Source organism: Delphinus delphis, chromosome X (genome assembly GCF_949987515.2).
Source record: "Delphinus delphis chromosome X, mDelDel1.2, whole genome shotgun sequence".
In the NCBI taxonomy this organism is placed as follows: domain Eukaryota; kingdom Metazoa; phylum Chordata; class Mammalia; order Artiodactyla; family Delphinidae; genus Delphinus; species Delphinus delphis.
In genome coordinates this window covers 64,511,251-64,536,803 of record NC_082704.1, presented here as the reverse complement: position 1 = coordinate 64,536,803, position 25,553 = coordinate 64,511,251, and the positions used below count along the sequence as shown (strand labels likewise).

Here is a 25,553-nt window from a genome sequence, read left to right as displayed (position 1 = left end):
GGATCACTTGAATGATGAGAACTAAACTCTTACACTTGGTAGTATTTTAAGCATATTTACTTTGCTTTAGTTCCAGTGATTGAGATGGGAAGTGTAGGATTTTAACTTGTTCTAGGTCATAGTACAAATCTATACCTGGCTTAATCATAGAACTAGAAATAGCTGGCTCCCATTTCTGCATTCCATGGTTTCATAGAAGTTATGAATACTTTATAGATGGATGGAAAATGAGGACTCATGAGGTCAAATGATTAAGTCAAAGTCATTCAGTAGACTGGCAGAATATACTATAGATTTCATAAAAATCTAGAGTTGGATGAGAACATAGAGATCATCTAGTTCAAAATCCTCATTTTATAGACAGGTAACTGAGGCCTAGAGAGGGTAAGTGACTTGATCAGGGTTACCCAGCAAAGTTACAGAAACACTGGGACCAGAATCCAGGTTTCCTCACCCCCAGTCCAGAGCTCTTTTCCCTAGAGGAGTGGTTCTCAAATTTTAGTGTGCATCAAAATCACTTTGGGAGATTATTAGAATGCAGATTCCCAAATTCTACACCAAAATATTCTGAATCAGTAGTCTGTGATGGAGTCCAAGAATCTGCCAACTTCCCCAGGTAATTCTGAGGCAGAAGAACCATGAGAAATAGGGCCTTAGAGGTTATTGGGTTGTTCAGCTTACCATCCCAAGGAGGAAGCTCCTCTCCAAAATCCTTGACAGGCAATTACCATATCTCTGTCACATTTCATCCTGCAGTGAGTATTATGGATAGGCTTCGTGAGTCTCAATTTTATGTTTCTCCACATATATATATATATATATATATATATATATATATATATATATATATATATAGTCTTCCTAAGCTATGGTCCCAAATGTATAGAAGTCCATTCTTTTACTGTCTTAAAAATGAGCAACATATTTCTCTATAATTACTAATTTTGTACCTAGAATAATCATCCCTATAAACTGCAAGGACACTGAGTCTTTCTTTTTAAGTGTGATGCTCTAGTGAGATTTCAGATAACTAGAGAAATCAAACAGCTTATGAACTGTATCCCTGAACTGCCACTACTCATTGACATTGGAATGAAATTGGAAAACATCTTTTTTAAGCAAACAGGCAAAGTAGAGCCCTTCGCTTATATGGTAGTGATCACAGTCATGGGGCATCTGAAGCCGCTGAAGCTGTTTACCACATGAAAGCCAAAAGCCTTTCAAGTGTTCTTTTTTTCCTTCCATAATGTACAAAGGTTTTCAGGAGAAGGAGAAATCAGCCATAAGGAAATGACCAACTGTCAAAGAAAAATCCACCTCAGCATGCAGTTGTTCTGAATTTTGTCACTGTACTGCAATGTCAATATCCCATTGTGGGAATAGCTTCTGAAATGAGAATGACTACTTGAGCTTTTTCCCTGAAATAATGACTCATAAACTTCTTGATAAAAATTATGGAATCGAAACCACATGGTGGAAGCAGCATAAAGTTGTTATTAGCAACATCTTTGGTCAGCAGGATGCCTTTCTAGGTATTGCTCCCAGGGACTAATGAGAAGTGAATGATTTTGTGTGTATGTGTGTGCATGTGTATACATGTGTATACATTCTTGTGTGAATAAAAATGAATGCAGCAGATAGACTGTTTTGAATGCAGCAAGATCAGCACCAAAATGGGGAAAATAGGAAAATAATAATGCTTTACTATATATACTCAGACACATAAATGCTAAGGCTGTTGCTGTGGCAATTATCTAGCATACCTTTTTTCTTTAAAAAGCTATTGTTGGAAACTATGTTTAGTTTAAAAAGACACTATTTTCTGTAATATCTTTTATATCAATTGAAAAGCATTTTAGTTGGTAGAAGGGGGTGATGGGGAGATGGGTGCACCTTTCAATTACATACTATAATTCAAATAGAAATATCAGCTGTAGCTTTAGCAATTGAAAGAGTCCTCACTAAAATTCCCATTTTGGCTCAACATAGAAAATCCCAGATTATGATCAGGGGAAAATTGTCAACTAGATAGTCACTTCTCCCTTTGAATGGGATACCTAGTAAAGAGGTCTTGACTCTAATATTTGACTTCACTGCTTTACTTTACTTTCACTGCCTTACTTTACTTTCACTGCCTTAAAAGCTCTAACAAAGAGCTGAACCTTGTCTCTCAGTTATTTGAAGGAATGTTTGGAGACAATGGGGTTAGAGGCCCATAGGTTGTAATCAAGGAGCTAGGGACAATTCACAAGAATATAAGATTGGCTCAAGAGTTGTTTCTATGATTTAGTCACCCCTAGGAGAATACAAGATTTTCTAAATAGTTGTTTCTAAGGTTTAGCCAGCTACCCCCAGGAGTCTCTCTGATGGTGAAATCAAATTCTAGAGCCAAAACATGGCATCATGTTTTGAAAGAGCATGGTTTTCCTTATTGATACCAACTTCAAAAGTTAGGGTTGTCTCCAAGTATACTAATTTCCCCTAGCTACCCATCAGATATCTACCACTCATCAATTTATATAAACTTTTATGAAGCTGATTATGTCTTCAGTCTATACCAATTCTAGGGGGTGGTAAGTCTCATAAGTTTGTCAGCCACTGTGCAAAAGCAGGGCTTCATTTTAGTTGCCTTAAACTATTTTTCACTTTCAAAGAGTTTTCTAGTCCTGTGTATTGGAGTTTGGTAAACAACACAAAGCTAACAAGATATATAGCCTTCGTATGTTTACAATCTTGGATTATAGCCCCTTTCCAGTTTTTGTTTTTCCATGCTGAAGAGGCCTCTCTTTTTGGTCCGCTTTGGATATATATATATATATGTATATATATACATATATACATATATATATATATATACATACATACATACACACACACACACACACACACACACACACACACACACAAACAACAACCACCTTGTCAGGTTGTGAGAACTAATTGACTTAAATACGGAAGTATCTCACATACTCTAAGGACTTAATTAACATCAGCTTTCTTCCTCTCCCATCCTTCCTCTTAAATCTTAGTGATCTGTTTTCTGACATATGGTGGTAAAAATTACACAGACTTCAGGGACAGACACACCATGGTTTTGTTCAAAAAGAGAAAAGTGGTTTGTTTCCAGTCCTCTTCTTGATAATATCTACTTAACATTTCATTGATTCATTCATCTTGGGGATAAAGAAGTACACAGAGCAACATTCATTGGGGAATTATCTTTGTCTACTTTCCTGGTTTAAAATGGATAGTTGAGATGTCATCATTCTGTATGTATCATATGGATTAAGTATAGCCCAAAGCCCCCATGTTGTCAGGGATATTCACAGAGGACACTGAAGCAGAACAGAGACACTTTACTGTCTTTATGGTGGCTAGGGATTTGTGAGCCAATTTTTCACTGGCTGGGGAAGTGGTAGAGTTTGTCAAAATCCCAGCTTGGTTCCCTCAGAATCTATTTCCTTTTGTTTATACAACCAATAAGAGCTCTACCTCATTAATATGATGTTGACTTGATTTATCTTAGTATTATAAAATTTTAGATTAGAAAGAGCCCTTGGATGTCATTTGGTCCAGCAGTCTCCATGATGAATAAATCTGCTTTGCATTATCCCTAACAATTGGTCACCCAACTTTCATTTGAACACCTGAAGTCACGGGAAACTTATCAACTCTCGGGCAGTCCATTCTATCGCTGGATAACTCTGATTGTTAGACATATCTTTGTCATATTAAACAGAAATATGCTTCCTGGTAATGCCCTCCTGTTGATCCTAATTTTTTTCCCATGGAGAGGAATCATATTTTCTTAAAAACATAGAGACTTGTATCTAGACATTTAAAGATCTCTTACAACTCAATAATAAGACAAACAATTCAAAAAAATTTGGCAGAAGACTTGGACACTTCATAAAAGAAGATATACAGATGGCAAACGAGCACATGAAAAGATGGTTATCATTAGTCATTACAGAGGGTAAATTAAAACCATAGGAGATACCACTTCATACACAAAAAACCTGACAACACTAAGTGACAGTGAAGATACAGAGCCACTGGACTTCTCATATCACTGATGGAGATATAAAATGGTAGGACTGCTTTGGAAAACAGTTTGGCAGTTTCTTATAAAGATAAACATAAAATTACCACAGAACCCAGCAATCCTACTCCTAGGTATTTACCCAAAAGAAATAAAAACACACATTTCCACAAAGGCCTGTACATGTATATTCTTATCAATTTTATTTATAATAGCCAAAAACTGAAAACAATGCTCATCAGCTGATGAATGAATAAGCAAACTGTAGTACATTTATTATACAGAACACTACTCAGCAATAAAAAGGAACAAACTACTCATACATGCACTGACAAGGATGAATCTTAAATGCATACTGCTAAATAAAGAAGCCAGATACAAAAAGCTATGCATTGTAATATTCAATTTATATGACATTCTGAAAAAGGTAAAACTATAGGGACAGAAAACTGATTATTGGTTGCCAGGGTGGAAAGTCAGAGAACTCTGGGGAAAGGCGATATTTTGAGGGTAATGTAAATATTCTATATCTTGATGGTAGTGGTGTTTACATCATTGTATACATTTGTCAAAACTCAACAACCTGTACACTAATAAGGTGTGATTCTTATTGTATGTAAATCATATCTCAATAAACCTGACAAAAACAAAGAGATTTTAAAATGGGCCTTTTCCAAGGTAAAGTGATGCAGCCACAAGCCAAGGAACAAAGGCAGTCACTGGAAGCTGGAAAAGATAAGATTCGGAATCTCCTCTTGAGCCTCTGGAGGGAGCATGGCCTGCCGATGCCTTGATTTCAGACTTTTGCCCTCCAGGTCCATGAAAGTATAAATTTCTGTTGGTTTATGTCACTATGCTTATAGTAATTAGTAATGGCAGCCCTAGCAAACTAATATACTCACTATACTCAGTTTTCTCATCTGTAAATGGGCATATGATAATACTTACTTTATAGGGCTGTAAATGAGAATTAAATGAATCAATATACCTAAGGCACATTAGAGCAGTAGCTGGCACACATTAAGTGCACTTGAAGTAGTATTTATGACTCTTTAATAGTTAAGTGACCTTAGTTATCTTTAGCCTCCAGTCCCTTCACCTGTTAACTGATAATAATCAAAATATTTAGTTTAACACCCAAAGAAAATAAATAAGTAAATAAGAAAATAAATAAATAAGAGATTACATGGGCCTTTTCCTTTGATGTCTTTTCATCATAGATTTTCTAAAAGTTAGCTATTTATTCTTACTTCCAGTGTAATATTCTTATTTTCCTCATAGCCACATTTAAATGTGTTAGAAGTTATAGGCTGTATGACTGAAAACAGTGTTGACAGGTACACAGCTAGGGTAGGAAGCAAAATCATGTCTCTGAAACCTAGCATTGGCTGAACTCTGGATGATCTTTCCTCACACACATAGACCTCACCATTTTGGCTCCATACATGCCTGCACCAAATGGTAGCCAGATACAAGTGGGGGCTTCAGGAGACATATTGGGAAGGGCACAGGAGCATGGAAGTTCCAGCCCAGCCAACTGGGGAGGAGCAAATTGAAGCTTGGGAGAGTCGTATCTTTGAAATGGTACGTCTAGATGTAGCTATAGCAAAAGAGACTTGTCAAAATGTAAGGGAGGAAAATCACTTTTTAAAACATTTATCAAGCGGTGTGTACTATACACACCACTGAATCTTGCTTCATCCTTAACCTCTGCAGTGACTACAAAGGACTTACACTTTCTATTTTATCCACTTCTATACTGTTTGCATTTTATGAGGTTCTATTACCTTTATCATCAAGAAAAACAATAAAGTTTTGTTTTCTAAGTTCATCATTGAGGAATGGTTAAATAAATCATAGTATCAATATATCCATACCATGGAATAATTTGAGGTCATTAAAAAAATGAAATATGTTTGTATATACTAATATGGAAAGACATCTATGATATATTATTAAGTGAAAAAAATAAATCATAGGAAAATATGCCCAGTGTCATCCAGATTAAAAAACAACCAATCCTAAACAAATTATACAAATCCATAATCATATGTTTATATGTAAATACAGAGAGAAAGATCTAGAAGAATACAAATCAAACCAAATATACTAGTTATCTGTGAATAGACATTGATAGGGGAGGGGAGAGTGTGAGGAGGACATTATTTTTTAATCTTACATATTTTTGTTTAGTTTGAATTTTCAATAAGCGTTATTTTTGTAACAAAATTATATTGATATAAATCAGCAAATTGATACTAATTATTATAATTATATATAATTATTATAATTACACTAATATTAACATCAACATAGTATTCTTCTAGAAGTGGGTTAGCCCATAAAGAGAGCTTTTGTCTGGTTCCCAAATCCTCATTACAAAGTAATTTTACAATAATAAATATAAAATAGTGTATTATACCCATGCACTTATGGTCAATTAATCTACAACAAAGGAGGCCAGAATATGTAAAAGAATGAAATTAGAACATTCTCTAACAGCATACACAAAAATAAACTCAAAATGGATTAAAGACCTAAATGTAAAACTGGATACCATAAAACTCCTAGAGCAAAAAAAAAAAAGGCAAAGCACTCTCTGACATAAATCGCAGCAATACCTTTTTGGATCCGTCTCCTAGAGTAATGGAAATAAAATCAAAAATAAACGGACCTAATTAAACTTAAAAGCTTTTGGACAGCAAAGGAAACCATAAACAAAACAAGAAGTTAACTTACAGAATGGAGAAGATATTTGCAAACAATGCGACCAACAAGAGATTAATCTCCAAAGCATAGACACAGCTCATAAAGCTCAATATAAAAAAAAAAACAATCAAAAGACGGGCAGAAGATCTAAATAGATATTTCTCCAAAGAAGTCATATAGATGGCCAAAAGGCACATGAAAAGATGTTCAACGTCACTAATTAGAGAAATGCAAATCAAAACTACAATGAGGGCTTCCCTGGTGGCGCAGTGGTTGAGAATCTGCCTGCCAATGCAGGGGACACGGGTTCGAGCCCTGGTCTGGGAAGATCCCACATACCGTGGAGCAACTAGCCCCGTGAGCCATAATTACTGAGCCTGCGTGTCTGGAGCCTGTGCTCCGCAACAAGAGAGGCCGCGATAGTGAGCGGCCCGCGCACCGCGATGAGGAGTGGCCCCCACTTGCCGCAACTGGAGAAAGCCTCGCACAGAAATGAAGAGCCAACACAGCCATAAATAAATAAATTAATTAAAAAAAAAAACTACAATGAGGTATCACACACCAGTCAGAATGGCCATCATCGAAAAGTTTACAAAAATAAATGTTAGAGAGGGTGTGGAGAAAAAGGAACCCTCCTACATTGTATGTAAATTGGTACAGCCAATGGGAATGTAAATTGGTACAGCCACTATGGAGAACAGTATGGAGGTTCCTTAAAAAACTAAAATTAGAGATACCATATGATCCTGCAATCCCACTCCTGGGCATATATCCAGAGAAAACTCTAATTTGAAAAGATACATGCACCCCAATATTCATAGCAGCACTATTTACAATAGCCAAGACATGGAAGCAACCTAAGTGTCCATCGACAGATGAATGGATAAAGAAGATGTGGTATATATACACAATGGAATACTCAGCCATAAAAAAGAATGAAATAATGCCATTTGCAGCAACATGAATGGACCTAGAGATTATCATACTAAGTGAAGTAAGCCAGACAAATATCATATGATTTGCTTATATGTGGAATCTACAAAAATTGATACACTTGAACTTATTTACAAAACAGAAATAGACTCACAGACATAGAAAACAAACTTATGGTTACCAAAGGGGAAAGGGTGGAAGGGATAAATTAGGAGTTTGGGATTCAAATATACACACTACTATATATAAAATAGGTAACCAACAAGGACCTACTGTATAGCACAGGGAACGATACTAAATATCTTGTAATAACTTATAATGGAAGAGAATGTAAAAAAAAGTATATATACATATATGTGTGTGTGTGTGTGTGTGTGTGTGTGTGTATGTGTGTATAACTGAATCTCTTTGCTGTACACTTGAAACTAACATAACATTGTAAACCAACTATATTTCAATAAAAAAAGAATATAAAATGGAGAAAAGACAGTCTCTTCAATAAGTGGGCCTAGGACAGCTGGACGGCTACATGTGAAAGAATGAAATTAGAACATTTTCTCACACCATATACAAAAATAAACTCAAAATGAATTAGGTGAATAAACTCACCTAAATGTGACTGGCAACCATAAAACTCTTCTACTAGAAGAGAATGTAGGCAGAACACTCTGACATAAATCATAGTAATATTTTTTTGGATCTGTCTCCTAAGGCAAAGGAAACAAAAGCAAAAATAAACAAATGGGACCTAATTTAAATTATAAGCTTTGCACAGCAAATGAAACCATCAACAAAATGAAAAGACAGCCTACTGAATGGGAGAAAATATTTGCAAATGATAAGGGGTTAATATCCAAAATACATAAACAGCTCATACAACTCAATATCAAACAAACAATTAAAAAATAGGCAGAAGACCTGAATATTCATTTTCCTAAAGAAGACATACAGATGGCCAACAGGCACATGAAAAGATGTTCAACATTGTTAATCATCAGAGAAATTCAAATCAAAACCATAATGTCACCTCACAACTGTCGGAATGGCTATCATCAAAACGAACACAAATAACAAATGTTGGTGAAGATGTGGAGAAAAGGGAACCCTCATACACTGTTGGTGGGAATGTAAATTGGTGCATCCACTGTGGAAAACAGTATGGAGGTTTCTCAGAAAACTAAAAATAGAACTACCATATGATTCGGCAATTCCACTCCTGGGTATATATCCAAAGAAAACAGAAACACTAATTCAAAAAGATACAGGCACCCCAATATTCATAGCAGCATTATTTACAATAGTCAAGATATGGAAGCAACCTAAGTATACATCAACAGACAAACAGATATAGATGTGGTATACACACACACACACACACACACACACACACACACACACACACACACTGGAATACTACTCAGCCATAAAAAAGAATGAAATTTTGCCATTTGAAACAACATGGATGGACCTGGAGGGTATTATGCTTAGTGAAATAAGTCAGACAGAGAAAAACAGATACTGTATGTTATCACTTATATGTGGAATCTAAAAAATAAAACAAACTAGTGAATATAGCAAAAAAGAAACAGACTCACAGGTATAGAGAACAATCTAGTGGTTACCAGTGGGGAGAGGGAAGGGGGAAGGGGCAAGATAGGGGTAGAGGATAAAGCGGCACAAACTACTATGTATAAAATAAATAAGCAACAAGGATATATTGTATAGCTAGCACAGAGAATAACTGAACTATAAACTGAGCATAATCTATAAAAATTTTGAATCACTCTGTTGTACACCTGACACTAATATAATATTGTAAATCAACTATACTGTAATAAGTATAGTTATATACTTATATATATAAGGAAAAAAGGAAAATAAGGAAAAAAAGGAAAAAGGACAAAAGGAAAAAGGAAAATAAGAACAGGAAAAAGGAAAAAAGAACAAATAAGAACAACAACAGGAAATAAGAACAACAACAACAAAATAAATTGAAGATTCCCTATACAGTATGGAGGTGAATATAAAAGATCATATTGTGGCCCAAAGTTTTCCTCCCAATGCCCTCTCACCCTGATGGTGTCTAATATACCACCAATAAATTAAGGTTAGTATAATAAAAAAAACTGACACAAAGCAGAGTTTTCAAGTGGAAACCTGAATAAGTTCTTTTATTAGTTTGCTAGGGCTGCCATGAAAAGTACTACAGACTAAGTGGCTTAAACAACAGAAATTTTCTTTCTCACAATTTTGGAGGTTGGAAGTCCAAGATCAAGGTGTCAACAAGGTTGTTTCTTCTGAGGCCTCTCCTCTTGGTTTGTAGATGGTGATCTTCTCCCTGTCTCTTCACATGGTCTTCTCTCTGTGTGTGTCTTTTTCCTAATCTCCTCTTCTTATAAGGACACCAGTCATATTGATTAGGGCCCACCCTAGTGACCTCATTTTCATTTAATTACCTCTTTAAAGACCCTACCTCCAAATATGGTCACATCCTAAGTCACTGGAGGTTAGGATTTCAACATATGAATTTTGAGGGGACACAATTCAGCCCATAACAGTTCTATTATTTAGGAATTGCACCTATTTCTAAAATGGTAAATAATTACAATCATTTTTAACTTTAAATGGGAAACTAGAGAATTTAGTATGCAAACCATTCAAAATACAAATGAATTCTCAGATAATGAGTTAAATGTTTGCTTAAAATGATTGATGGTCCTTTTTGAAGATGAACAACTGTGGTCAATACATTACTCTTGATTATATATGGATTGCCTGACAGATTGTGCCTAATCTCATTTCTAAATTCATCCCTTAGCCTTACCAATCCTTGGACTCTACCAAATTCTTAAACTTTAGTTTATCCCATAGCCTCACTTTAGGAGTAGAGGAGGGAAGACCTTCTACTCAAGATCTTCAAAATACAGACAGTAAGATGCTGAATGAGATCATCCATGCAAAACACTCTTATGAAAGCAAATATTGTGTTTTCTAGTATGGTCTATGGAAGAACAGATGGACTCATGTCTTAAAGAATTTCTGAGTCCTGTATAATCAAGGATGACATAATATATAATATTCTGGACTGTGGTTCAGATGATCTGAGCTTTAGTCCTTTCTGTGCACTAGAATCAGCATGACTAGGTCAAAATATTTTACTTCTTTGGGTCTCAGTTGTTCTACTTACAAAATATGAGTGCAAGGATTTTGACAATATATTTACGAGGGTAGTAGTTGGAATTATAGTCCTGAAATATGTTATCCTTCTTAGAAGAAAGATATTTTAGGTCCTTTCCAATGTTAATAACAATAGTATCTATTACTACTTATTTTGTACTTATTATATGCCATGCACTATGCCAAGAGACTTACATACATCATTTCATTTAGTGCTTTAAACCATGAAAGGTAGGTATTGTTATTCCAATTTTACAGAGGAAGAAAGTGAAACTTAGCTTAAGTTCCCCAAGGTCATATATATAGTAAGTGGCAAAGTCAATATTTGATCCCTGGTACATCTAACACCAAAGTCTGCTAATTTGCTACTTAACAGTGCATTAGAGATTGAAATTTATCAGGAACTGCATTAGTTTCCTAGGGCTGTCATAAAAAATTATCACAAACTGGGTGGCTTAAAACAACATAAATTTATTCTCTTACAGTTTTGGAGGCAAGAAGTCTGAAATTAAAGTATAGGCAAGGCCATGTCCTCTCTGAAGGCTCCAGGGGAGGATGCTTCCTTGTCTCTTCCTAGCTTCTGGCCATTTCTGGCAATCCTTGGTGTTCCTTTGTGGCAACAAAACTCTTATCTCTGCTTCTGTCTTCACATGGCTATCTTCTCTCTGTGTGTATCTGTGTATCCAAATTTCCCTCTTCTTATAAGGACACCAGCCATAAGGCCCACCCTAATCCAATGTGACCTCATCTTAACTTGATTGCATCTGCAAAGATCCTATTTTTAAATAAATTCACATTCACAGGTTTTGGGTGGACATGAATTTTGGAGGGACACTCTTCAACCCAGTAGAGGAACCATTAAGCAGACAAGAAATGGAAAAACTTTTGCAGTATGTTTGACTATGGTTTTCCTAAGCTGTGAATAATGAATAAAAGGTTACGTGAATTGAGGCTTTCATGTCTTTGTCCCTTATATTTTCTTTGCTATGCCAAATAATGTTCCTACTGGCAGTCATGTTGTACTGTATTCTAAGTTAGTAGTGTAGTATAATTTGAAACAAGTCACAGATTCACATGGTTAGAACTGTGGTTATTCACATGGTTAGATACTCATTAGGCCTGTTGGTCTGCTTCTAGGCAAGGCTCACTGATTCATGCCAGATAGTTGGGTGCCTGATACTTTCTGAATATTTTTCATGGCATCTGCTAGCAACCTGCCCTAGTGTTCAGAAGCTCTTTTCAAGTCTAACTTTCAAACTTCTGGCTACAATTGAATCTAATTTTAGTTTATGGATTCTACTGTCTTGAGAATCCTGACATAAAATGTTACAATGAGATTGTTAATACTTAACATTTACAAAGCAATTTAATGCTGCATATTTTACTCCTATATACTTTTACTCCTGCTAGCTTACAGTAAATCTGTAAGATGTTATTAAACTAGCCTTATTTTACAGAAATTGAAGTTCAGAGAAGTTGAGTTACTTACCAAAGGTCATAGAGCTAGTAAATGATAGAGCTGGAACTCCAACCCACATCTTCTGTCCCTAAATCCTGTGTTTTGCCCCATTATACCCCACTTCAGAATAAAGAAGCAAAGTCTAATCTTATTTTTTTAGTGTTATGATAAATTTAAGAGCTATCAGGAGAGAAGTGCTTTGGAATTACAGAATTCTAGAGTCAGAGGGACCTTAAAATTGTACATTGTGGTAACAGTTTCCTAAAGAGATCAAATTCTGGTAACTGGATTGATGCTATTAGAAAGGCTTTGAACTGAGTTTGGCTTACAAATGACACTCTACACTGGTGTGGTTGAGTTCATTGACAACACACAAGAAATGAAAATATACTACTTTGGACACTAGAAAAATGATCATTTGAGCATCAATTTTCTGAGTAAGGAGGTCAACTAAGCAAATGAAATGAGGGAGTTGTAGACTAAAAAGTAAAAAGAACAAGTATAGGTTTGCTTAACAGCATGGACTTTGAAGTCAGGTAGTTCTGGGTTTGCATCCTACCATTTACTAGCTAGATGACCTGGGATAAGTTACTTAACCTCTCTAAACTTCAGTTTCCTTCTCAATAAAATGGATATAAGAATGTCTACATCATTGTGTTGACGTAAATATTGAAAGATTATACACACACACACACACACAATACTTAGCACAATAAGTTGTAGTTTCCAATAATAATAACAATATTATTGTCATTATTCCTATTATGGTGGAGCATCATCTAAGCCCCCACCCAACTTATCTTGAAAGGTTATTGTGGAAAATGACATTTATTTATAAATATTTATATATGTATACAGAAAATGATCTCTGACTTTAAGAACCATCCATAACAATAAGAGGCAACTCAAGACTTGCTCTAAAAAAAAAAAAACTTGCTCTAAGGCTGTAGCAAAAGTAGCAAATATTTATTAAGTCATCAGTATGTGCTTTATTCACCACTGTTCTAAGGGCTTTACATGCATACCTCATTAAATTTTCATAATAACTCTATGAAATAGGTATTATTATTATTTCTATTCTACATATGAATAAAGTGAGCACAAGGAGGTCAAATAATTTACTATGAGGTAGTGGAGCCAGGATTTGAATTTAGACAGTTCTCATACTTTTAACTACAGTGCTCTACTATCTTCCCACTACTCTGCTCTATTGCCTCTACAGCCAACACCTCTGTTAAATGAGTAATAGCAAACTTCAGCTTTAAAACAGCATAATATGAAAGTTATGTAGTTAATGAATTACAACAATTCCCATGAAGTGAGAATTAAAAGTGGCTATATGAATACTTATGGTTATACCTGATAAAATAATGTGAAACTAAAGGTTTGTTAAGACACATGTTTAGCTTACACATTTTTTAATGAAGAATGCCTCAGTCTGTTTAGAATGGTAGTATAAATTGCAGATCAAGTCAAGATGGGGGTGAGGAGTGAAGAGTAGTATAGTAAATGTATTGGAACTATGATGGTGAAGGACTTAGCCTTTAAAAGCCCCACTGTGGGACCCTTACTCCATGCCTTGAAGAGGGAATGAACTGGGCAGAAAGGCAAGGTACCTAGGACAATAGTGATGAACCAAGAGAAAGCCTAGGGTTAGTATGGCAAACAAACAGAGTGGCTACCTGTGCCCTTTTCTATCATAAATCCTGGTAACTTCAAATTCCTGTCCTACAGCCAGAGGAGCTACTTAAAATATGTTCTGCTCTATCTCTGGGTAAGCTTCCTAAAAACCATTATCCTAAACTTTCCACTAACCTCAGTGTATTCCTGGGAAAGTTGCTCAATTTATAGGCTTTAATGTAATTCACTTTTAGACAGAAAGAGGGATACAGTCCTGACCAAAACAATTTATAATACCCGCTTACCTTTTTCTGCTGGGCTCAAAACAGTCACTGTGAAAAGAGAAAGAAAGGTCAAGATTAGTGATACTTAGAAACATTATTTTTCTAATGCATTTTTCCATAGCATCATTTTTAGTAATTTATTCAATGATACTTTAGGAAACCACCAGCCTGCTAACATAACAGAAGGCAAGGATGATTAAATTCTATCTTTTGCTACCTTCCTTCATTTTAAACCTTGAGTAAGAATTTCTACTCATTCAACAAATACAAGGATAATCTGACTTTTAAAAAGCCAACAAATGGGAAACACTCAAGCTATATAACATGGCAATAAGAACTTAAAAGATGATAAATTAGGAGATGACTATTCATTTTCCCAAAGTATTCACTGTAGAACATCTTTAAAAACCAAGTTTCTCTTGTATATTTAGAGGCAATATAGTGTAGAGGTTGCATGCCAGCTCTGATGTCAGATTTTCTGGGTTAGAAGCCCAGTTGCACTATTTTGTGACCCTGGGTAAGTTCCTTAACTTCCATAACATTGCCTACCTCACAAGGTTACTTGAGAATTAGATGAGTTAATGTATGTAAATGCTGTCTAGCATAGTATCTAGCACAAGGCAAGTACTTAATGAATATTAATTATTATATTTGAATGAAGATTTCATAAAATATTAGAACTGGAAGGGACTTTAGCGATTATCTGGTTTATCTGTCTCATTTACAGATGGGAAAAATGGACTAGAGTAGTATCATATGATTTGCCCAAGGTCACAGAACAAGTTAGTGGTGGAGTTGGGACTATATTCCAGTCTCCAGGACTTCTTCCGTGTATTATGTCTACCTTCTCCAATCATTCCTTGTTGGCTTACTGTGATATATATGTAACTTCTGTTCAGAACGTCATTTGTACAAAATGGGGCCTACCTGTCTTTACTCACCACCAACATCTGTGTGCATCTGTACTAGGTGCTAAGGTAAAGTGAAATTATAAGGCATAGATCTCAATCTTGAGAAGCTATTAAATTAAAGTGGTTTTCATACACTTTTAAGGATCAGAAAAGGGGAAAAATCCAAACAGAGAATGAGACTATACTCTAGGGGTTATTTCCTCAGGTTCTTCATTAGTCATAACTTCTCCTCTTTATTTGCAGGTCTATTTTTGTTGAGTCTTTTAAAAATGCTCCTTGTAAGGATCTTTTGAATGGACTTTGTTAAAACTGTTCCATTTTGTCTGTGCTAAAAATCTGACCAGATGATGTCCTCTTTTTTCTAATACACTGGCCTGGAGATTGATACCAATTTCTTTGTTTTTTCTTTTCAGTTAGAGAATCCTGGTTAAGAATGATTGACAGAAGCACATCCTCTACTTTGACAAATGGAAGTGGAAACAAGAAGTCTTGATGGGTCAACCTGGGACTTCATGATTTTGCACATACATGTTGTGTGACTACATCAGTCCCACTAGGCCCTGAATTGGGTTAATAACATCTCTTTAAAATGGGACTAGAGAGAGCACAGTTGCTTGGAGAACAATATTAATAAAGAGTAGCTGACAAATTGCTGTTTGGTATATCTCCTTCTACCTCTATCAATGAACAATTACTGCGAAACAAAATGTGGAGATCATAACTCTCATTTGATTGGCTACTTGCTACAGCATTTGTGGGTGAGGGAAGGAGAACATCCGGTGCCTTGCAGATATTGGAATGAGACAATGTATATACAGAAAAATGAGTGGGGACCTGTGAAGTCTCTAGGTGGGGGATAGCTGTTTTTAAGTAATTTTAGGACCATCATGTGCAAGTGGGATTGGTTTATATGATCCAAGAACAGAGGGCAGAAATAGAATCAATGAGTAAAAGCTGCAGGTCAACACATTTCAGTTCAATAAAAGAGAAGATGATGATGATGATAATAACAATGAGCAGCCAGACTGGCAGCACTGGGAAGGAGTAAGTTTCCCATTATAAACACTTGGAAATGTCCTGTAGGACATTTAGACATTAGTTAGGTATTGGACTTGACTTTTAAAGTCTTTTCACTCCTAAAATCTGTACGGAGTCAATAAGTCTAAGGGAAAAATATTTTCTTGTAAAATTCCCTGTTAGAAGTTACACACTTCTGAGAAAAAAAAAAGGTGGTCTTTATTCTAAAACATTGTGGCATTTATCTTGGTAGTTCTGCCTTTCCTTTATTTTTCTAATACTGCCTTTTGCGTTATTAAAGGAAAAGACTAAGATACTTCAGTCATATTTAAAATGAAAATGACTAAACTTTTCCAAAATGAATCCTTTATCATGAATCTCTTGGGGAAATGTACACTTAGTCATACTATGGGTAATTTGTCATGCATGATTATAGAGTGATGTGGTGATATGTGTAATTACACACCTGCTCTGTTCCTTCAAATTTTAGCTCACTACCCGGCAAGTTAAGTGACTGGGGTTATCATCAAATAGCTTTTTTTACTCTCTCCTCTTTTCTTTTACCTGTTTACTGATTCTTTGCAACCAAGTATGGAGAAAAGGTATGGAAGGGTAGAAAATATGCAAGGGCTTTTCATCAAAGACAACTAGTTTCAAACAAAAGCATATATCATGACTTCCTTTAAATAGACACATTTTAGAATTCACAGAAGGGTATTGGTAGAATAAACCTAATTTGGGACTATATGCAGATGGTCAACAATGTTAGTCCAAGGACATGGAAGAAAGTCTACAACGGTGCTGTCCAAGAGAAATATAATACAAACCATGTAATTTAAATGTTCTAGTAGGAACATTTTTTAAAATTAAAAATAATAATAAAAAAGTGGAGTTAACTTTAATAATATATTTTATTTAATCCAATATATCAAAAATATCATTTCAACATGTTATCTACACAGATTATTAACTATATATTTTGCATACTTCTTTTTTGCATTAAATTTTTGAAATCTGGTGCATATTTTAAGTTTTCCAGCACGTCTCAATTCAGGTGCCATATTTCACGTGTTTAATAGCCACATATGGCTAATGGCTACCAAATTAGTGAAGCTCAAAAGGACTTGTGGAAGGAGAGTGGGAAGGCTAAAAATATGAGTCTAGTGAGATGAGTGCTTAGTTACAGCATGAAGTTCTCTTTTAATTGATGACTCATTTGGGAAGGGAGTTTATTGCAGTGATGTTTAGCAATCATCACTGATGAATATGGTATGTATTCATATTCTGGCTCTGTCACTTACTTGTTCTGTAATTAATTATTTAATCTCTTTGTGCCTCAGTTTTTTTAATCTGTAAACTGAGGATAAATTAATTTATGTTATAAGGTTGTTATAGGAACTAAATTATAAAATACATGTAAAGTACTTGGGTGCCTGATACATAATAGGTAGTTCATTATTATTAGCTATTTATTATTTTTCTGAAAAAGGTAAACTGTTCAGTGAGGTTAGGTTTTACAATAGTTTGGGACAAAACAAGTCTTATTTTTAAAATTATTTATGATATTCATCCCAAAGTTAAATAGGATGGTTTTAAAATAATGTATTCAATGTCAAAATGAATATATTTGATATTCACTTTTTCCAATAGATGTTTCTTATACTTTAGGTTAGGAGAGAGAATAGAATTTGAAATGCAGAACCTAGATACATTTCTCATTATGTTCTGCTTGTTGAAAGCAAACTAATCATGCCAGTCTTCATTTACTCCTCTGAAAAAGTTACTCATACTAGCCATTCATTTACTTTTTCAGCATCCATTCCCAAATCTAGATGATTTTAATACCCACCTAGGGAACTGATAAAAATATAGATTCTAGGGCCCCCTTCATATAACACATCTCTGGGTGGAGGTGTAGGAATGTGTATTACAAAAAACTCAGCAGGTGATTATAATTATCAGCCAGGTTTAAAAATCATTGGAATTATTTTAGATGTTTCATATGATACTTAACTACTCAGGTGTGATGCTTTTGACTGTTTCATATATGGATGAGTTATAAAACTATTTTAGATATAAGAATACCATGATTCATATAGGCTTAAATGGATAGCTTTTACTTATACAGAAATTTGGTTTCTAGAAACTGTTCCTTCTGGTTTTTTGCCTTATCAGTTTTCATTTCTTCTGACTCTCTTTGAAGAAATTCTAGCTTCTCAGTAGAATTATTTCCTGGACCTTTTAATTTTAATCTCAAAATGGATACTGTTAATCACCAAAAATGGCAGAGTAGGGAATTCCAGGCTTTTGTCCTTCCCTAAAAGCCATGCATGAAGTGGCAGAAACTGTCAGAATCAACTTTTGCAGAACTCTGGAAACTGAAAGTTGGGACCTTGAAAAGAAAACAAAATTTACAAATCTTTAACTAGAATGGACAAGAAAAAAGAAGGGAAGACTCAAATTACTAATATCATAAATGAAAGTGGAGATATTAATAGAGAACATTCATAAATGGAAAGGATTATAATAGAATAGTAGGAACAATTTTATGCTAACAAACTGGATAACCTAGATGAAATGGATAAATTCCTAGAAACACAGAAACTACCAAAACTGACAAAAGAAGAAAGAAAATCTGAGCATATTTTTAACAAGTAAAAGGTTGAATCAGTAATCAAAACCTCCCAAAAAAGAAAAAAGCCAAGACCAGATGGCTTCACTGGCAAACTGTACCAAATATTTAAAGAATTAACACCAATCCTTTTCAAACTCTTACAAAAAATTGAAGAGAATTCATAAACTTTGTCCATCCACATTTATATGTTTTCATGCAGTTCTTTGGATAAGTGGGGTTAATGTGATTTACTGGTGATAATAATCAAGACTAATACATGAATCTTAAAAATGATTAAAAACCAATAGCAGAACATTTGTGTAGGCTTAAGGAAAAGCTTCATTATTATTTAGAAAAAACTAATATGATCAAATTTGATTTCATTCTAAATCCATTCACATTATCATAAGATATTATATTTGTCAATGAAAGAAAAAAAAAGCTGCTGGATTTAAGTAAAGAATCATCTTACCCTTAAATAACAACTTAAATAGATCAAATTATATAAATTCTGGCTAGTGGTGAGGGGGAAGTTTCTGCCAGCTGAGGAATAAAAGACATTATTCTGCTATTTGCTACAACATATGTGTTCCAATGCTAACTATTAAAATCTTGATTACGATTTATGTACAGCCATTTCAAATATAAAACCCGATATTAAAAAGTAAGTTTGTGAAAGCAAGCTCAAGTTTCTCATTAAAGATTATTTTCAAAAAGTTAAAAAAAATATTGAAGAGAACACTTCCTAACTCATTCTATGAGGCCAGCATTGTCCTGACACCCATGCCAGATAAAGACATCACAAGGAAAGAAAACTACATACATATTTTATGAATATAGATGCAAAACTACTCAAGTAATTACTAGCAAACCAAATTAAACAGCATATTAGAGGATTACACATCATGATCAAGTGACATGCACCCAAGAAATGTAAGGGGTGATTCAACACATGAAAATCAATAATGTAATACAGTACATTAACAGAATGAAGGAAAAAAATCCACACATTCATCTCAATTGATGCTAGAAAAACATTTGACAATATTCCACACACTTTCATGAAAAAAGATGCTCAAGAAACTAGAAATAGAAGAAAAGTTCCTCAACTTGATAAGGGGCATTTACGGAAAACCCACACCTAACAGTATACTCAATGGTGAAAGGTTGAAATCTTCTCCCTCAGCTAAGAAATAAGGTCACAATGTTGATTTTCATCAATTCTATTCAACATTATACTGACAGTTCTAGCCAGTGCAACTAGGCAAGAAAAAGAAAAAAGCATCCAAATTGGAAAAAGGAAATAAAATTATTTTTATTTGCGTATGATATGATTCTATGTATAAATAATTCTAAAGAATCCACCAAAAAACCCTCTTAGAACCAATGAACAAATTCAAGCAAAGTTGCAGAACACAAGATCAACACTCCATATCAGTTTTATTTCTAAATACACTAGCAGTGAACAATCAGAGAAGGAAATTAAGAAATCTATTCCATTTATAATAGCATCAAAAAAGAAATACTCGGGAATAAATTTAACCAAGGAGGCTCAGGACTTATACACTTAAAATTCCAAAACAGTGCTGAAAGTGACTGAAGACCTAAATAAATGAAGAGACATCCCATGTGCATGGATTGGAAAACTTGATTTTAAGATGGCATTCTCTTCAAAACAATACACAATTCAATACAACCCTTATCAAAATTCCAATGAACATTTTGCAGAAGTGGAAAAGCTGATCCTAAAACTCATATGGAATTGCAAGAGACCCTAGCCAAAACAGTCTTATAAAAGAAAAATAAAGTTGGAGGATTCACACATCTTGACTTCAAAATTTAAAACAAAGGTATGGTAATCAAAACAAGTGTGGTACTGGCAGAAGAACAGACAAACGAATCAATGGTACAGAATTAAGAGTACAGAAATAAATCCAGAGCTCTGTGGTCAATTGGTTTTTGACAATCATGTCAAGGCTATTCAATGGGGTAAGAATAGTCTCTTCTATAAATGATGCTAGCACAACTGCATAGCCATATGCAAAGAATGAACCTGCACTCCTCCCTCACACCATATACAAAAATGAACTCAAAATGGATCAAAGACTTAAATGTAAGAGATAAAACTATAAAACTCTTAGAAGAAAACACAGGGGTAAATCTTTATGATCTTGCATTTGGCAATGGGTTCTTAGATATGATACCAAAAGCATAGGCCACAAGTAAAAAATATAGATAAATTGAACTTTATCAAAATTAAAAACTTTGTGTATCAAATGATGCTATCAAGGAAGTGAAAAGACAATTCACGGAATGGGAGAAAGTATCTGTGAATTATTTATCTGACAAGGGTTGAGTATCCAAAATATATAAGGAAATCTTATAATTCAACAACAAAAAGATAAATAACCCAATTAAAAACGTGCAAAGGACTTGAATAGACATTTCTTTAAAGAAGATATACAAATGGGCAACAAACACATGAAAAGATGCTCAGTATCACTAGTCAACAGGGCAATGCAAATCAAAATCACAGTGAGATACCACATCATACCCACTATGATGGCTATAATTAAAAAAAGGAAAATAACAAGTTTTGGTGAGAATGTGGAGAAATTGGAACTCTCCAACATTACTGATAGAAATGTAGATTGTGCAGCCATTGTAGAAAATAGTTTGGAGGTTCCTCAAAAAGTTAAACATAGAATTAACATACAGCCCAGCTTTACCACCCCTCTCCCTGGTATTTACACAAAAGAGTTGAAAACAAGTATTTAAACAAATACTTGTACATCAATGTTTATAGCAGCACTATTCAGAATAGACAAAAAGTGGAAACAACCCAAATGTCCATCAACCATCAAGGGATGAATGGATAAGATGGATAAAGTGTGGTATACAATGGGATATTATTCAGCCATAAAAAGAAATGAAGTACTGTTACATACTACAATGTGAATAAACCTCAAAAACAGTACACCAATTGAAAGAAGCCAGGCACAAAAGGAGATATACTGTATGATACCACTTATGTGAAACATCCAGAATCCATAGAGATAGAACACAGATTAGTGGTTGGTAGAGACTAGGGGAAGGAGCGAATGGGGAGTGACTGTCTAATGCCTATGAGGTTTTCTTCTGGGGTGATGAAAGTGTTTTGGAACTAGATATTAGTGATGACTGTATAACATTGTGAATGTACTGTCACTAAATTGAATGCTTTAAAATGGTTAATTTTATGTTATGTGAATTGTACCTTAAAAAATGGATCCTGTTACTTTTCTCCCTGTTTAAAGTCTAAGCTTATTTTCTTGAGTCAAGCAGAATCTTATATCCTCATTAATAATAGTAATAACAAGTTATTATTTAATGAGCTCTTACAATGTGCTGTCAACTGTGATGTGTGCTTTTCATGCACCATATTATTTAAATCTCATAACAATGCTATAATGGCATATAGTAGGTGACAAGGAAGTATTTGTGGTATGAATGAACAACTATATAAGCAAAGTGCATGTGAGGCAACTGAAGTTGAGAGAGATTAGGTAAGTTGCATCAGGTATCCTAATTAGTAAGTGGCAGAATCCAAACTCTAAGATTTATAAGACAAAAATACCATTTTGACTTCAGCTCTAACCTGATATTAGGGAGAAAGACATCAGGTTCTGTTTTTAGAAAGAAGTGAGGTCCTTAATATTACTTTTTGAGTCATACTGAAACTCAAATCTGTTGTTTTGGTTGTGTTGCTTTGGTTATCAGGCAGCTTTGATATCCGATTCTATATTATTTACTAAATATGTGAGTTTAGGAAAATTTGATCTAACCTTTCTGAAACCAAGGCCACTCATTTGTTAAAGATTGTCAAGTGAAGATGACAGGATGGACTGGTGGAACCAGAATTGGAAATCAAGGCTACCTTACCCTCCTGGTTTTTAAATAATGGAATCTGATGTAAAATGTTAAGAAAACACTGTGCAGGCCAGTGTTCTGTGAGGTGATGTCCAACAGGACAAATAGGAGTCTTAATGTGAGGGGACTGGAAATATACTGGGACCTCACACTGAATGAATAGGGAACATTGTAGAACACAGTTTTAAGGGTATTAGAAGTGGGATTCTAGCACTGAAGTCACAATAACTATTAGTGGAATCTCCTTTGAGAAGAGACAGGGATTCTTCAATGTGAGAGGCAAGGGGAGATCTCACTATGAGAAAAGCAGAGGCTCTTGAGGAGACAGGATATACCATGAAGACTACACTGTGAATTGATTTATAGTGATTAGAACACTATAAAGCCATTAGTGATAAAGATAGGGGGCTGGGGGTAATCCAAGTGGGATAGGGTCTTGAGATTTGTGTCCGGAAATACTGTGGAATTCTGAGTTTGAAAGCAGAAGATACACTGTGGGAACCATTTTATAGATATGGAGGGGATGAAATGCTCCCTGGTGTTACAGGACAGGGTACAAAGAGGAGACCCTGGATTTATAAAAGGGTGGTCTAGGAGAGGGAACAAGAAATGAGGCTCCCATTGGAAGGGGCAGGAAATACTAGAAACCCCTGTAGGAAAGGATGGTGTTTCCCTAGTTCGAGAAGACAAGGGACAAGTGCAATCCTAGAGGAAAATAAGTGAAGATAATAATAATAACCCAGAGGAAGAAGATGGCAAAATGTGTGGCTAACAGTGGAAGCGTATTGCAGGAGGTAGAGAGTGGTTTCAAAAAATATAGCAAGGGGAGATCATCATTAGAAAAGTAATGACCCTTGGAAGGGGTGTGGGGGATACTGTGGGAACTCTTGTGGGAGGGTAATGAGGATACTCTAGTGTGAGAAGACAGTGGACAAAGCAGGACCATAGTGTGATAAAAGCAGGGTGACTAGTATGAGGTTCACAAAATAATGTGGGGCCCCAAATGGGAAGGAGTGAAAACACCTCAAAGCAGCCAGGCAGGAGACTACAGGGAGCTCCAGTGTAACAAAATCAGGGCCTCTTGCATGAGGAGACAGGACAGGATGTATTGTAGGACTCGTATTCCGCTGGAGAAGATGAGAAAATGTTGAAGCCACAGGGAAAGAGGAATGGAGGGCTTATTACTTTGTGAAAAGGGGAGACCACAGTGGGATAGAACAAGGTGTACTGTGGGGTCCCAAGTGGCAGAAAAATGTGAATCAGCTGGCTTGAGAGGATCACGGGAAAAGGAGGAATCCTAGTGTTGGATAAAGGCGAGCTATTAAGAGTACAGGAAATATTTTGGGATTCCTAGTAGGAAGGAATGGGAAAATGTGGGGCTTCTAGTTGGGTGAATTGGTGGGATTCATAGCGTAAGCGGACAGTTTAAGTATACAGGGTATGTTGTTTCCTCAACTCTGTAGGATGGGAGCCCCCAGAACCAGAGCACAAGGCACAAGTGGTTGTCCTGTATGACAAAAGGGGGCCCCAGTGGAAAAAGCCAGTAAATTCTTGTGGGTAGGGCCAGGAAATAATGTAAGAAACCTTGGGTAGGAAGCGATGGTGACATGGCGGGACCCTCGTGGCAGGCCGCAAGAAATACTGTGGGAAGCCAGAGGTTGGAGACCAGGAGCTCTCCAGGGAGCTAAAGGAAAACCGCAGTGTGAGGGCTAAGAACATAGGGGGAGCATATTTTCCCCATCTTAGGTGCTAGCTCCACTTACCCAAGCAGAGTTCAAAGACGTAGGCGTAGTAGGACCAGAGCACGACGAGGACGATAACAAGCACAGGCACCCAGGAAAGTACACGGCGGCAGCACCGTAGCCCCCCGGACAGAGCCATCTTCCAGCCCCGCCGCATCTTCGGCTCGAAGATCGACCGAGCAGGCCTGCTGGCGCTGGGTCGGAACTGCTGGGGCAGCAGTTGAGAGGCGGGAAGGCGCGCTGTGCGGCGCTCCACTGCCTAGCCTGGCGGGAACAGTCTCCCCTAGTCGATACCACCTGTGGGGCTGCAGGGCAGAGTGCGCCCTGCCTGGCACAATAGGCATGAGTCACGGCGAGAAGGAACTGGCGGTGTTGGTGCGGAAAGTGATCCGTCAGGCAGTCGAGGCTGGACACGCTCAGAGGGAGTGCAGTCCCTCCTCTTTCCTCCTCTCCCACCCCCTTGCCACAGCACTGGATGCAGGGCTGGACCTCTGCAAAACTGTAAAGCGGAAGAAATTTGGGTCCGCCCATCTGTTCTTAACCGCACTGCGTCCAGCCTCATCTCGTCTCTGATCTCTGTCTCTGTTTCTCTCTCTTTGTCCCCTCCCTCCCAAACCCCCCCCCCCACACACACACACACGAGCATACAGACACGCAATGTGAAAGATGCGAACCGTAGCATCTAATGACTTAAAGGTCATCCAGCCCCATCCTCTGACTGCTGCTTGAACAATATGCTTAACACGTAGTGCCGCAGTCGCTGGTTGGGTAAGTCCATTGGCAGGGCGCTCCCTCCTTCCTTCTCTTCTTCCCTTTCCCCTGAGTCAGCTTAGTCCATTTTAAGAATAAATAAACATATTGGTACAAAAAAAGCAAATGGGGGAGATACTAATTCTGTGAGGGGTCAGGGAAAGCTACAAGGTAGTGATATTTAAGCTGAGCTTTAATAATAAATGAGTTTGCTGGGCAGATGGAGGTGGAAGGAACTTTCAGACAGAGGAAACAGCATTTGCAAAGGCATAGAGTAATGAAAATCTAAAAGTGTTCAAGGAACAGTTAGCATGGCTTGAGGAGAGTGTCGGTATATGAAGAGGAGAGGCTGGGAATGAGACTGGGAATACAGGCTGTGGGCACAG

At 36.2% G+C, this 25,553-nt stretch overlaps 1 protein-coding gene across 2 annotated transcripts in view; it reads right to left on the bottom strand.

Annotated features, from left to right (window-relative positions):
• Positions 1-24,574, bottom strand: part of ZDHHC15 (zinc finger DHHC-type palmitoyltransferase 15) — a 119,715-nt gene extending 95,141 nt beyond the window's left edge. Inside the window, exons 1-2 of one of the 2 annotated variants that reach the window (XM_060003058.1) lie at positions 24,439-24,574; positions 14,246-14,272 (exon numbers count right to left, since the gene is read on the bottom strand). In XM_060003058.1, the coding sequence (XP_059859041.1) occupies positions 14,246-14,272; positions 24,439-24,574 (163 nt within the window). The remainder of the gene's footprint in view (positions 1-14,245; positions 14,273-24,438) is intronic. The other variant, XM_060003059.1, reaches the window with a different exon arrangement.
• Between the last annotated feature and the right edge of the window lie 979 nt (positions 24,575-25,553).